The 16,345-nt window shown below is 33.0% G+C and overlaps 1 protein-coding gene across 4 annotated transcripts in view; it reads left to right on the top strand.

Annotated features, from left to right (window-relative positions):
* The window catches only part of ZNF280D (zinc finger protein 280D), a 108,255-nt gene that overhangs the window by 66,997 nt on the left and 24,913 nt on the right, over nt 1-16,345 (top strand). For all 4 annotated transcript variants that reach the window (XM_079129919.1, XM_079129920.1, XM_079129921.1 and 1 more), the window contains 5 exons: nt 239-373; nt 2,214-2,521; nt 2,668-2,808; nt 9,780-9,842; nt 16,162-16,280. In XM_079129919.1, coding sequence (XP_078986045.1) covers nt 239-373; nt 2,214-2,521; nt 2,668-2,808; nt 9,780-9,842; nt 16,162-16,280 — 766 coding nt within the window. The remainder of the gene's footprint in view (nt 1-238; nt 374-2,213; nt 2,522-2,667; nt 2,809-9,779; nt 9,843-16,161; nt 16,281-16,345) is intronic.

Raw genomic sequence — 16,345 nt, 5'->3', positions numbered from 1 at the left:
AAAAGAACTTTCATACCACATTGATGTAACTTTCATTTGAACCTGTTAATAGAACTTTCATGTTTGTATAGTAACACTTTTGATATAATATGTTTTAAAAAATTAAATGATATTTTTGTATTATTTATGATAAGAAATAGTAAACTTCATTAAAATTAAGTCAGAGTAGTTTCAGGACTGAGAATTTTGTAGAAATTTTATTTATAATTTTAATTTTCTGTTTGCTGTTTCTCAATAGAAAAAAGGAATACATCGTTGTACAAAATGCAGACTGCAGTTTTTGACATGTAAAGAGAAAATGGATCATAAGACACAGCATCATCGAACATTTATAAAACCTAAACAATTAGAAGGATTGCCTCCTGGGACAAAAGTGAGTTCAAATATGTTTTATTTTAATTGTATAATAAAAAAAATTAATTCTCACCTGTTTTTATCTATTAAATACAATATTTTTTTAAAAATGACTTCTGATTTTTATTGACTAATTTTAGATTTCATTGTTCTTATGCTTAGAAAGGAAAACTTTAACCTTTGTTTTGAGTTCAGTGGTGGGTACTATGTTGGAGTGGCATTCATTCCTTCATTAAAAGTATACCTAGTTTAACTGTTCCTCGGGTCGGGGTTGTTTCAATATTATATAGGCTGTTTTTGAGCTACTCCAGTTGGCAATGTGTATGTCAGTTTTAGCAGCTAAACTCTTAAGAGGCTTGATATCAGGAATCTTATTTTATTTATCTTTGTATCCCCAGCGTCTGGCATAGTGCCTTGAATGCCATAGGTTCTCAGATGTTTGTTGAAGTTGTTATCATTGAGTCTACTCTCAGAGAAGCAAGCTCTGCTGCTGGACAGCATTGTATTTTAAGTGAGCAAACACATGTCTGACTGCATACTGATGATTGTAATTTGCTTTTCCCTTTTTGCCTTATATACATCTGTTTTCTTTGACTTTTTTACATACAGTCAGCTCTTGAATATTTGCTCCAGTGGAGGGAAACAGAGGCATGGATAATCCAAAGTGAAATAACCCCCAAAATTTAAATTTGACTTTGGGTACTTACCTTTGAATGTGGGTATGTCTGGTACTTGAATTAACTAAAATAATATAAAGGCATGCTCTGAAGACCTAGAGCAAGAGAAGCTATCCAGCATCCTCCCCTGCAAACCATTCATTTCATGCTGGAACTAGACTTGCAGAACACTAATGTAAGCAGTGCAGTCCTCTCTCATTTCTCCCAATAATCATAATAATAATAATAAGATAATGATACTAAATGTTGTTATGGCACCTTAGAATGCGGCTTTCAGTGTACTTTTTCATACATTGTATATTTAATCCATACAATAATTCACTGAGTAGATAAATCATATAGTGCCCTATATTCTAGATAAGAAGAAGTTTAAAGAGGGTATGTTATTTATTCAAGATCACATGGCTTGGAAGGCATAGTGTGAGATTTAACCTCAGGTCTTTTGATTCCTGAGCAGTGCTTTTGTGTAATACCCAAGCACATGTTTGATAGGACTTCATCATAGTCTGTTCCTCACATGCATGAGGAGAGTAAGCCAAATGATTAATGAGAATCTTGGTAGTCAATTGACTTTTCCATTGTCAACTAACAGATATAATTGAATATTTTCTCTTTTTGAACACTAAGTGATAAAGTTTGTATTAGTTTTCTTTACGAAAAATCTCAATATTAAATTCTCCACACAGTGCAATGAATAGATTTACTCTTTCACAAGCATAATCCTGGGTAATGAGCCCCTGAAAAGAAGAAGTCACATTTATTATAGATGTTTGTTTTATAGTTATTAAAGGGTGATGCAGGCCTTTCTAGAGTTATCTTTTAAGCTTTGTGATTTAAATTTAGACCTATATATGAATTTTTAAAAATTATGTCACAACATAAAAATAGCTGTGGAATGTGCTCTTTTGATAGTCATATAATTTGCATTAACTCCTAATTATCCATTAATAACTATGTTTATTAATAACTGATTTCACTATAAATATAATAGTATTAAGTGAATAAGTATCAAATTTAATGTTATTTAATTGGCTTGAACATTTGGAGTAAATAAGACTAAATACAATTATAGTTTTTATCTGTGCTCTTTTCAGAATATTTGAGGTTTAGTGTTTTTTGTACAGTGATATTTTAATACTAATGTAATTCATTTCGAAGTAAATATATTCTGCATTCTTGTAGGTTACTATTCGAGCTTCAGTTGGACCTCTTCAGTCAGGATCTCCACCTACATCTTCCATTAATGCAAGCACTTCTACCCTTCAGCTCTCACCACCAAGGACTAAAAATATAACTGCTAAAAATCCCACAAAGTTGAATACAAGTAAACCTAGTACAACCAAATCCAATGCAAGTAAACCTAATGGAAATAAGCCTAATGGAAGTAAATCTAAATACAAATCAAAAATATCTAATATGCAAAAGAAACAAAGCACACTGGCTAATAACAATAAAAAAAGTAAAGTCAATACTGCATTGAGGAACTTCAGGTAATGTTTTATTCCTAATATACAATATCAATTTAAAATTAAATATAAAACATTATACTTCAGTTAATAGAACAATGGTATAGCTCTTTACTTTTTACTTTTGTTTTAAAATATATTTATACCATATTTTTTTGTGTCTCCATAAGGTACCGTCGGGGCATTCACAAGTGCATTGAGTGCTGTTCTGAAATAAAAGAGTTTGCAAACCATTTTCCTACATATGTCCACTGTAGTTTTTGCAGATACAACACTAGCTGTAGCAAAGCCTATGTAAATCATATGATGAGGTAAGACAAGTTAAACCTATAAATTGACAAAATTATAGTTCAGGAAATTCTTGTTTTGAAAACAAAGTTATCCCTATTAGAAACTAGTTTTTCTCCTCAAAGAGCTAAAAGGACCTAGCCGTAAAGAACTTCTAAGATACCCGATGTTAGTTTCCAACATAGTAACTCAAGTAATTACTGACCTTAAATTGTAAGAACAGTTAATTAAACTAATAAAATTGGGATAGGTTTGTTGGGGAAATAATTATTCTGTTTTTTATTTTTCCCTATAGATATTTAAAAATGATGATTTTCAAATAAAACTTTAAATGTTTTAAGCTTATTTAGCAGACAGATAAAAGTACTCATTAGGAATGTTCTCTTCAAAACAGTCACTTTGAGAGAAGCTGTAGTTTTCTGATGAAATCCAGTGATTACTGCTTCTGCTCATAGAGGAATAGCTGTACCTAAATTTATTGATAGTTGAAACCATTAACCTTTGTATTCAACCAGTAACTGTAGCTTTTCAATTAATAGCTAACATTACAGCAGGTTTTTCAGTGATGTTAGGAACTTTACTGAATCTATTTCTTTTTCTTTCTATGGTCCATTCATCTATCAGGCCATCTATACATAAATTCATTCAGTGAAAATGAGAGGCTATTCTGGTTATGATGACACTGTTGGAATTCTTTTTCATTATTCATTCAACTTAAATTGTTTGAGTACCTATCATTTATGCTTTGGTAAGAAACCCCTTCAGAGCCCACATTACTTTCATTTGGATTTCATTAATAGGAGAATATTTTTATTCCATCAGGATGGATTTTTATTTTAAAAAATAGTTCTTCCATTATAAATGCAATACACTACTTATTCAAACTGAGGTTGTTCCATTTTTAAAAAAATAGAATTAACGTATAACTCAGTTTCTTGCGGATCATGACATGACCTCTGTATTACTTTCTTATCATTATCAGATACTACTTTTGAGAATTCTCCTACTTTTCTTGACGACTTCAGCATTTCTCTCTTATTTTTTCTGCCTTGATGATTGGCCTGACCTCCTGGTAACTTGGCTTCTTTAGTGCCAGCACTTCACATCAACTTTTAAGTTTTGGGCACTCTTCCTTACCAGAGTATCATTTTTAGTTTCATCCTTATGTTCTTCATTCCTTCTGAAAACTTATCACTCCATGATGTTCAGAGTTTTGACTCCTTTTGCCAGTCTAGCAGCATTCATCTAACTTTATAATCATCAGAGTCATCTGTTTCAAATCCTGCTCTTTTCTTTGTCTTCTACATTTTTTTAAAAAATATTTTTTTAGTTGTTGTTGGACCTTCATTTTATTCATTTATTTATATGCAGTGCTGCGAATTGAACCCAGTGCCTCACACATGATGTGGCAAGTGCTCTACCACTGAGCCACAACCTGGGCCCTGTCTTCCTCATTTTTAGTCATGCTCACCTAGCATAAAAGCCAGGGTAAGATTTCAACCTCTTCCTCTTTCCATCTTTCTGTATGCTCAATTCTAGACTGTAAGAGTTTATTTAATAACTCTGACTTTATAATCTTTAACTCTGATTAAGATCTATCATTTTATCTTTTTCTTTTTAAAGACCTCCTTATTTTTACCTACAATGTTTGTGTAATCCTTTTTCAGTACCCTAAAGATCTTATTTTAGTCCTTTAGTTGTTAACCCAACCTATTAATTACTCAATTGAAGGTCATCTTTTTCATTTTTCCTAAAAGCTAGCTCTTTTCAAACCCAAATATTTTTCTTCACCCAGATATTAATCTCAGAAATTAAGCTTGTTCCATTTCTCCAAAGCTAATTCTGTTTCGTATTGCTTCCAATTCATCATAACCTTATTCAGTTAACTTGTATTTTCATCCCTTTCTCACTATTGGTCTTCTTCTGCTTATAAACACTTCTAGGATTTTGTTTCTTTGATTTTAGGATGAGGGAACTTTGTCCTTACTGTGTATTTTCTTTATTTATTTTTTATATTTTTAGTATTTTTTAAATTGTCAATGGACCTTTATTTTATTTATTTATTTATTTATATATATATGGAGCTGAGAATCAAACCCAGTGCCTCACATATGCTAGGCAAGTGCTCTATCACTGAACCACAACCCCAACCGCTTCTTTATTTCTTGTCTGCCTTTTTCCACCAACATTTTTCAAAATGTTTGTTACTAGCGTATTTGTGACTTAGTTCTTTACCCTGGAAGTGTCACCGTTACCCATCAACTAACACTACCCCGTTAAAGATTGTCTGTCATGTACTTATCACCACACTTTTTCACTTTTTTTCATTCTTACTCCTTAACTTTATTAGTGTTTAATGTTGCCATTCACTTTTAAAACTATTCTCTTTAGCCCTCTATTAAACTGTTAAACACTATTTTTCTTCTTTTTAGGTTACTCCGCTATTTCATTGCCTTGTCTTCAACTCTTTATAGCCCCTTTCTTAGTAATTTTAGCACTCTTACTTTCAGCTTTGAACTCGAAATCTTAGGATTTCAATCTTTAGTTTTCCTGAGATCCAAATCTGTGTTTCTAATTATTTTGTAGATGCTTTTACCCTAGACCCACTGGCATCTCAAAAGAAGAAGAACAACAACAAAAACCCAAATATTATTATCTATGTCGGATTCACATTACTATCCTCCTAACTTTTTAAGTTCCGTCTCTTTCAGGCTATCATTTTGTGTGAATATTGAGCTACAGCTGGAAGTAATTCACTGTCCCAGGTTTCGGAAACTCAAGAAGTTCTTTGATTGACTGTGCATCATGGCTTCCTGAGACCACCTCCCAACCACTGCAGTATCTGATATTCATATTCTGTCACTCTAAACCAGGCCCTAGCATCTTTTTCCCTAGTGTACTGCTGGATGGAATGCTGATCTCTTATTCTGTTCCAAACACATAGCTACCCAAGGATGTCTTTTATTCTTCCCTTAATTTCTAGTGGATCAAATTTGGAAAATATTTTGTGTTTCTTAAACCAAGATTCATTCTGTCCTTCCTGCTCCCATTTATCATAGGTTTCCTCCCTGTCCTAATGAACTTTCAAATCCATTCTATCTCAAACCATTTACAGTGGGCTCCAGACATTCTTCTTACCCTGTTCCAAATTCCCAGACCACCCAAACCTACACTTCATTGTCATACTCTTTATTCATTGTTAGCTCCTTTCTCCTTTTTTTTTTTTTTAATCCCCTTCATTGGTACCTTCCCTCTGCCTCAGGTGCTTCCCACTGAGTGGCACACCCTTATTTCAACTTACTGCAGGTACTTGTTCTAGGCTTGAGTTTTCTATGTAGGGAAGCTTCATTTCTTCAAAGGATGTGTACCTTTAGTTCCAATCCCATACCACACCAACTCTGTAGCCTTTCAAATAGTCCTTTTCTTTCTGGTCTCATACCTGCCCAGTCTCTTCTTTGAAGAGAGATTTCAATCCCCATAAGTTGGCTGATAATAACTTATGGCAATCCCCATAAGTTCTCATACTCATTTTGTACAATAGTTTTTCTTTATTCTTTATTAGTTCCCATAATATCCTGTCCTTTCCGCCCAGTTCACCTTTCAAGTGTTTGTCCCCACCACTGTTCCTTCCTTTGAATTGTGTAGCATTCATCTAGTCTGCCTTTTATTTTATTTGTGTGTGTAGGATCTCCTTAAGAAGTGATCTTTGTATTTATTAAATCACTTACCACATTATGAACTACAAATGATAGTCATTATTTATAATTAGAAGAGGCCCTAAAAGAGGAGATTAAAAAAAATCTCGAAACAGTTGGAATGTCTTTAAAGTCAGACTCTTTGAAGGAAATGGATCATTAACTTCATAATTATAAGTGATTTTTTAAAAACAGTATTATTTGGGTCAGTTGTTTAAATGATTATGCTTTATTTGCATATAGCTTGTAAGTAGTAATAAAAATCATTTAAGAAAAGGCAAATTAATTACTATATAATATTACTGTTATTCCTCAAAAAGATATATGAGACAGCTTTTTCTTCTGCATGTAAGAGAATTAAGTTAATGGATATTACTAATATCTCTTTTTTATAGTAAAATTTATTTCAGCCAGATTCATTTTCACAAATACTGATTATTACCTACTAGGAAGGTACAGTTTGTGTTTTAGTCACCTTATTCACTGCCATGACCAAAAGACCCAATAAGAACAATTTAGAGGAGGAAAAGTTTATTTTGGAACTCACAGTTTCAGAGATCTCAGTTGATAGATGGCTGACTCCATTGCTCTGGACCTGAAGGGAGGCAGAATAACATGGTGGAAGAGGGTGGTAGAGAAAAGCAGCTGGGTGCATGGCATCAGGAAGCAGACAGAGAGAACTCTCACAATCACAAAATGTATACCCAAAGACGTGCCTCCAGTCATACCCTACCTGCCTAGGGATCAATGCAATGATTAGGTTAAGGCTCTCATAACCTTGTTGATTCACCTCTAAATTTTCTTGCATTATCTCACACATGAACTTTTGGGAGACATATCAAAACTGTAACAGTTTTCTAAGAAGTGTGATAGGCTGGTGGTAAACAATAAGTTGTCATTATTGTAGGGTCAAGTCCTTGTTATTTTTTGCTAATTAGTAGGAGAAATATGTTTACTTAGGTTAATGTGATAAGCAGATGACTGTGAGAGCACACAGTGGGTAAGAATGAATTCTTTAAATAAGAAGTGAGAGAAAACTTCCCATAAATGACATTTCACTTAGACTTTGCAGGATGATTTTAAAAATTTCCAAGTAAAAAGAAATCTGTGTAATAATTTGTTCCTATACCACAGAGCTCTCTGTGTGTCACTGTTGATTTTTATCTTGCATTAATTTATGAATATATAGTCATTCCACAGATATTTATTGGCATTTATTCTGTTCAGACTATCTTCTTCTCCATGAACTGTAGGGCAGACAAATTGCCCTCTTGTTGTTATATCATCATTCTACAGTTTAGTGTCTTAAATAGCAGGCATACCATTAATTATTGTTGGATGTTAAGGAAATCATTCCTATGTGTTTCTTAGAAAGTAAAGTTATTTCTTACATGGAATCAAGATTATTAAGGAAAATATGGTCAAAAAGGGGTTTTGTCCTCAAAATAAAATTTACCTATCTGTAAAAAATTCAGTGAGCTTTGGTAATAATTATATAGAGTCATGTAATTAGGTAGCAGATTTTTTAAAACTAGATGTTAACACTGTATTTTTACTATATTGAATAAAAACTTAGCCTTTTCAGTTTTCTTAGGTGTATTTCTGTACTGCTATCACCTTTATGGAAATAGGGAAGAAGGGTAGCTTCCCCCCCCTTTTTGTTTGTGAGTTATGATTCACTTTTCCATTCTTATATTACATAAAACTACAACTGTGAAATTTATATATTCAATACAGATAAGTCAAAGAGGCAATATAAGTGCTTATTTTTGAGATAATGAACTCTAAATTATAACTGGATTCAGACAACTAAAAATTTAAAGTTACTAACATTTGTCAATATTGCTTCAAGTTTAGACAGATGTAGAAGCCATCAAAAAGACCCTAAAATATAGTTTTCTCTCCTCTTACCAAAGGATAAATAAAAATAGTTTACCTGTTTGAAGAGAAAGAACTTTAAAATGTCATTTTAAAAATATAACTTATTTTGAACTGATCCTGGTGGTGCACACTTGTAATCCCAGTGACTTAGGAGGCTGAGGCAGGAGGATTACAAGTTGCAGGCCAGCTCATCAATTTAGTGAGACCTAGTCTAAAAATAAAAAGGGCTGGAGGTATAGCTAGGTGGTAGAGCACCACAGGGTTTCAATCCCCAGTAAGCCCTCCCCCACCTCCATGCACACACCCAAAACACAAAAAATGTGAGTTCACATGTTTTAGGAATCAAAGTCTTGGACTCATTCCTCTAAAGAAACAATTGTTTTTTTATAAATCTTTACACATAAATTCAGGGCTTCTCAACCTTCTGATGATCTCTTCTAAAAACTTTATTTTTGTGATAATATCTTAAATTCATAAACTCTCCAATATAGTAGTTACTCCATATTGAAGAAATGATATTTGAAATCTTCTGAGGCTATTTTCTGGGGAATATAGTTAGCTAAAACATTTCTTTTCCTTTAGGCTTTGCTGATGTGAGTAGCCATTTACCTAGTTTGTTGGCTACTGCTTTTCAAACTTTAACTTGCAGAAGAACCACTGAAAAAAACTTAAGGCAATTTCCTGGATCCCACTACCAGTGGTTAATTCAGTAGGTGGTGATGGTGATACTGTTGTCTTTGACTCCACTTTTAGAAATACTGTGCCACAGCACTCCTGGTTTTCTAGGACAGAAAGCTTTCCTTATTGGCTACAATGTTTGGTTAGTGATTTTCTGTTCTATGATTAGGGGAAGCATTAAGTTACGAGTTCTGCTTTCATTTTTTTTTCTTAAACCTCCACTAATAATTGCAAAGAACTGTCTAAATGTTTGAATTTACAGATGGTAAATCGTAGTATTTAGCTCAAATAGTGTATTCTGTTCCCCTCCCCCTATACCAGCATGTTAAGATTGAAAAGTGATTTTTACAAAATTGATTTCTAATGATAAGTATTCAGATTATAGCAAAATTATTTTGTTAGCAAAAATCTAGACTTGTTGTAAATGCATAATAAATGGAAAATTTAATTTGGTTTTCTTTTTTTTAAATTCTGAGCATTTCCTTTTTTACATAATGGTGAGGTATTGATCATCTAAGTATATGCTTAGGGAAGTATGTGTCATTAGAAATTAAAAACAATGGAATGTCGGATCTAATGTTGAATTATACAGGGATGACATTTCAGTATTTACATTGTAGCCTTTTAAAAACTAGAAACTTAAGTATAAACTTGAAATGTGTTTATAAATTAATATAGTGATTATTATGAAGTAATACAACTCAATACTAAAATTATTAAAATCTCTTCTGTCTCTCCAGCTTTCACAGTAACCATCCAAGTAAAAGGTTTTGTATATTTAAGAAGCATTCTGAAGATCTCAGGTAACTAGTTGACTTTTTAAAATTCTTTCTGCTAAGCAGTGGTTATCATTTACATTTTTCTTACATAACAGCTTTATTGAGATATAATTCACATACTATACAATATGCACTTCACATAAAATTAATATAGTGTTATGTTGTAACCTATTGTACTATACAATCTAGTATATACTAGAACCTATTATACTAACCTATCCTAGGTTATACTATACTTATGGTATACATCAATGAGCATAGTTAATTTTAGTACATATTCATCACTCCAAAGAGAAACCCTTAACCCATTCATTAGTAGTTATCCCCATTTCTTTTTAACTCTCCCCATTACTAAGCAACCATGAATCTACTTTGTATCTACGTAGATTAGTTCATTCTGGATATTTTCTATAAATGGAATAGACTGTATAGTCTTTTCCAACTACCTTTAAAAGTTCATCTATATTGTAGCATGCATTTGTCAATGCTTCATTTTTCAAATTGCTGAATAATAATATTCCATATGATGAATATGTCATAGTTTATTCATTCAGGTCATTTTCATTTTGTTGTTATAAATAATGCTGTTGTGAACATTTACATACAAATTTTAATAAGGACATGGTTTTTTATAATCCCTTTATTATATACTTAGCATTGAATTTGCTGGATTTTATGGTACATTGATCCTTTTGAGGAACTGCTAAACTGCAGCAATGTATGAGGGTTCTAGTTTCTTCAGATCTTTTCTAACATTTGGCTTACATCTTTTGGTTATAGCTATCCTAGTAGGTAGGAAGTGGTATATCATTATAGTTTGTGCTTTTATATTAAACTGTACTGAGGGTGCCAATTTGGAAATCTGAGTGATTGCTATTGGATATTACATTGTTCATTATAAGTCCTGAGATATGCCATTGATCTCTTGGTAAATTTATTTCAGTGATGACAAATGGTGTCAAAATGAAATGCAGTTGCATTGTAAAATGAGAGGAAAAATCAGGAGCACCAGTAATATTTGAATATTAAAAAGTTACCTATTAAAGTAACACTGTCAGTTTTTGAAGCAAATATATGAAACCACTGAAATTCTTGAAATCAGTAGTCTTTTTTTTTTTTCCTTTTTCAAATAGAAGTGTTCAACTTGGCTACTGTAAATAAAGAACTATGGATGAATGTTAATAATTAGCATTGGTTATGCCACACAATTCAGAATACACTGAGCACCATTTTTAAAATTTTTGATTTCCTTAGTTTCTTCTCATTTTTTTCTGCTTATGTTGCCATTCTCCTTAAAGTACCAATATCTTTACTCCACCAACCTAATTTATTAAGAAGTTTAGCCAAGACTTGTTTTGGTGCTTTAGGTTCATGGAAAAAGAGGAAGAGGGGATGACATTATGTCTCAGGATCTTTGTGTTTATTATCCCTTTATGTAGTTTACTCCTTCTCAGATATTGTATGGTTAGTTCCTTTATCTCCATTCTGACAAGTGATCCTTTGCTCAGCTCTGCATTTGGAATTGTATCCACTCCCCCATGCCTCACCCCAGCACTTTTACCTTTTTTTAATATTTTTTTTCATAGTGCCTCTGAAATGCTGTATATTTTACTTTTTGTTTGTCTGTGTCCTCTCACTATTCTCTGCAGCTTGTTTTTTGTTATTGGTTTTTTTTGTTGTTTGTTTGTGTTTTGTCTAAACCTGGCATGTAGTAGGCATTCAGTAAATATTGTGTTGAATAAATTAATGTATATGGTAAAAATTACGAATGTGGACAAAAGGTCCCATCTATGATGTTGGGCCAGTAGCTCACAGGAAGACAGAAAAGAAAAAAAGGTTCAATTTTAAAACTCTGTTGGTCCCATTAAAATGTTTACTGTATCCAGGGAAATACATTGTTATTTGAGATATTGCTTTTACTGAAAACTTTTATAAGAATGAAAAGGATTTTATTGCATTTTAAAGATCAGATTTTAATTTGATTTTTTTTCTCACTATTATCTAGCTCAGTTGTGTGTTTTTAAAATAAATTGTGATTTTTAAAGGTCTGGGGTATTTTTCTCTTAACTTTCATAAGGTCTCAGATCGAAAATTGGTCAATTTCTGTGAGTGGAACTTAGCATATTTATAAAATTCTGTATCTCCCAAATTTTGTAATTACTTAGTGAAATGGAATGTTCATTTTAAGCTGTTTATTTTGCATTTATCATGTATATACTATAGCAAGTTCTGTATAGATGACCGGGATCAACAATCTTGGAACTAGTCTTTAGGGAATGTAGTTCATTAGGTGGGAAGTAAGGTGTGAACAGAAATAACTATGGATTTTATTAAGTGCAGTAAGTTATTTCAGAGAGGTGAGAGAGTATGTGTGTTTTGTTTTTTTTGTTTTTTATTGACAGAAGAATCAGAGGGATCTTCTAATTGGAGAGAATAGCCCAAAAGTGCAGAAAGAAAAAGGAGAAGGCATACAAAAAGAATAGCTAGTAGTAGTAAGTGGGTGGAACGTGATGTTTGTGTGATAGTAATGGATTGAAGTCTGTAGCAACAGTTTTGAGCTTAGAGTCATATTTGAATGCATTGAATATTAGACTAAGAAGTTTGGACTTAATTCAGAGGACACCAGAGAACCAGTGTTTTGTATAGAATCAAGTTATACTGAAGAAATTGAATTCAGGGACATATAAGGTAAGTTGTAGATGCATAAATCATATAGATTAGTGCTATTGTTATAGGAGTGATTTTGAAAAGATCTGAGTTAAGGTGGTGAGCTGGTATTACATTGTGTTTATGATGTAATATGGGCTCTGGAATCAAAGTGCAAAATTTAAACCTGATTTTCGATCTTTACCAGCTGTATGTCCTTGGTAGGTTACTAAACTAACTCTGTTCTGTATGAAAGGGTAATAATTGTAGCACCTACTTCTTCAGGTTGATGGAAGGTTTTAGATGAGATGATGTGTCTAAAAGCAGCCTGGCACAGAATAAGTACTCAACAAATTGCTGATATTGTGAAATGGTTGACATATTAAAGTTTTAAGAAAGGAAGAAGTCAGAGGTTCTTCCCCCATATCCTGTGTGGGCAGGGAAAAGGGTTCTATAGAAGGGATGGGCTGGCTGTGAAATAATAACTAAGACATTTGTTTATCATAAAGCATGACAGAAGACAGAATTATCTTGAAGCAGGGACATGACCGATTGAGCCATCCATGGGGGACTGGCTCTAACAAAGGAAGGAGCCTGCCCTTGGTTTATTTATAGTGGTACAGATCAAAGGGGGACCAGTAGGAGCTTCTTCTGTGAAAAACAGGATGAGGTGGAGTTAAGCAGCAGTTTGACTCTAGCAGGTCATTCCCACTTCTAGGACTTGCATTCAAACTCCACCGAAGGGCAACCACATACTTCAGGCAATCTCAAACAATTTTCCATAATTGTGAGTTCCTGAAGCCAGATTTCCCTAATAGCTCAGCCAAGCTTGGTTTTATTGCAGATCATAGGTGGCTCCCCTCAAGTGGTAACTATGGTTTGAGCTGTAGTGTCAAGTGAAATGGAACCATAAGAAAGCATAGTCAAGAGGAGGTGATTTAGGGAGAAAGTGGATGATTTTAGATTTGAAGTGCCAGTGCATCCTCTCAGTGCACATACATATAGCATGCTGTTAGAATAGAATTTTAGGGGAGAAATCAGTTGGAAGTATCCTATTTGTTTGTTTTCTTATACTGGTAAAACATTTATATTATGTGATGAACATCAAAAGTATGAATGTCAAACGTATATGCTTTGTATTAAACTGACAATAACAGCGATCTGTTAAATGATCAGTTTTTTTTTTTTTTCACCTAAACGAAATGATTTATTAGAGAAATTCCAAAGAATCTTATAGACCTCTAAGTAGAGGAGCAACAGCCAGTACAAATAAGGGAAACCAAATCATCAAGAACTTACTGGAGTTCACTCTGCTTTGACCTGCTGAAGCAGCAAGCTGCTGTCCTTATTTTCTCTGGACTTGGGTTTCTTTCTCCTTTCTCTGCACAGACCTCTTTCTCTATTAATGACCCAAACATAACATTCCCAGCCTCACACATTTTCCCAAGTTAAGAAATTTGATTATAAATTCCAGTTTCAAATCTCTGTTTAAAGGCAGCGTGAGTTAGGCATGCCATCCCTTGTTTAATTATCTGTGTCCAGTGGAATAGGCAGCAACCTGTTCTTTACCAATGAAACTGGTTTTAGTGTCTGTGATGGCAGTTTGTTCATAAAAAGATTATAGTTAGTTGTTTAAGCTAAGTATTTTACATTTTAACTTTCTTTAAGCTTTTAAGTTTAACTTAGAAATACTCCATTTAGAATTTAAGTACTTTGTAGTAGTCACTTTCTAGAGGAACTTTAATTAAAATTAAAAAAAAATAAGATGAAGTTCATTTAAATTCAACAGACTAAATTTTTTCTTTTTTTAAATTATTTTTATTTTCTGATACATTGTACACAAATGGGGTTCAACTTTCATTTCTCTGTACATGAAGTAGAGTCACACTGTTTGTGTAATCATACATGTACATAGGGTGATAATGTTTGTCTCATTCCATTATCTTTCCTTCCCCCTGCCCCTCCCTTATTTCCCTCTACACAATTCATCCTTCCTCCATTCTTCCCTGACCACCCCCACCCCTAGGATGTATCATCATCCACTTATCAGAAAAATCATTTGGCCTTTGGTTTTTTGGGATTGGCTTATTTCACTTAGCATGATATTTTCCAACTCCATCCGTTTACGTGCAAATGCCATAATTTTATTCTTCTTTATGGCTGAATAATATTCCATTGTGTATATATACCACCCTTTCTTTATCCATTTGTCTGCTGAAGGTCATCTAGGTTGGTTCGACAGTCTAGCTGTTGTGAATTGAGTTCCTGTGTTGATGTGGTTTCATCACTATAGTATGCTGATTTTAAGTCCTTTGGGAAGAGGTCAAGTATTGGAATATCTGGGTCAAATGGTGGTTCCATTCCAAGTTTTCTAAGGAATCTCCATACTGCTTTCCCGAGTGGCTGCACCAATTTGCAACCCCACCAGCAATGTATGAGTGTACCTTTTCCCTCATATCCTCACCAATATCTATTGTTGCTTGTATTCTTATATTCTTGATATGTTGCTTGTATTTTTTCAACAGTGCCATTTACAGTTCACATTACTAAACAACTTAGTATCATTTATCTATTGAATATATTTGATTTTCTTTTAAACAGCACTTTAAATGCTTGACCCAACTAGCTCCCAATTTCTTAATTTTTATATCAAATAAATTAAATTATATAGTTGCTTTCTAAGTTCTCTGAACCATCTCAAAATTTTTACAGCCTTAATAATATTTTAAAATACTTTTCAACTAAAAGTTACAAGACCAAACACATTTTAAATATGATTCTTAAGGCAATGACACATACTTTAATATGCCAGTTATGTTTAAATACTTCAAATAGCAAATGCTATCCAGTTTAATCCAGTGAATAAAAGAACTGTTCTGGACTCAACAGAATTTTTTGATGATTATGGGACTGTTTCCTAACCTCTTTTGAAAATCCGTAATTATTACATGTGTCATTTAAGAATTGCAACACTCCCCCAAGTTTTGTTAAAGGGAATGGGTAGTTTAGACCCCAGCAGGTAGGCTGTAGCATTCACAGTGCTGGGATGATGAGAATTGTAAACTTGTAGACTCCCAACATTTTATTAACTACGTCAGTTAATTCTGTGTTTAATAATACCACCCTTGGATGATCATGCTGAGAACCTTGGCATGTAGTGTGCAGCTGATGGCAGGTATCATATTATACTTTTAAATCCTTTATATTTCTCTTCTGATTTTGTCCTCAACTAAATAAAACACTAGATTGTAAATTTCGAGTACTCATTTTTTTTGTTCACCATTATGTTCACAATAACAGTAATATAACTATATAAAGACAACCTCAGTAAATATATATTGAGTGAATGAATGCTGTCCTCACTTTGCAGATGAGCAGAGTAACAAATACAATGTGTCTTGCCTACATTAATGCAAATTGTTAATGGATCCTAGACGGGTTATAGGTCTTTTTTGACTGGTATGAGAGATAAATATTTATAAAACAAATACTTTATGTAAATAATTAGCATAATTTGGACATAGCTGTACCATTTTACAGAGAATCATTTCAGTTACATCAAATTTAGAAAACAAATGGTAAGCTATAGTTATTACACAAAAAGCAGATAATTGATGGAAAAATAATCATTGAACTTGTGTATAGATTTCATAACAGATAAAAACCTTTTCTTTTATGCTATTTTTTTTTTTAATAGGGGCATTACTCTAGTGTGCCTTAATTGTGATTTCCTAACTGATGTTTCTGGCTTAGATAATATGGCTGCACACTTAAGTCAACATGAAACTCATACTTGCCAAGTTGTAATAGAGAAAGGTATGTATATATAACTGTGCTCTTGTGGATTTTTGATATTTATTCCATTATTTTTGGTCAACCAC

The sequence above is a fragment of the Sciurus vulgaris genome (assembly GCF_902686455.1).
Source record: "Sciurus vulgaris genome assembly, chromosome: 2".
Classification (NCBI taxonomy): domain Eukaryota; kingdom Metazoa; phylum Chordata; class Mammalia; order Rodentia; family Sciuridae; genus Sciurus; species Sciurus vulgaris.
Note: the sequence above shows the minus strand (reverse complement) of the source record. Positions and strands in the feature narration are given on the sequence as shown.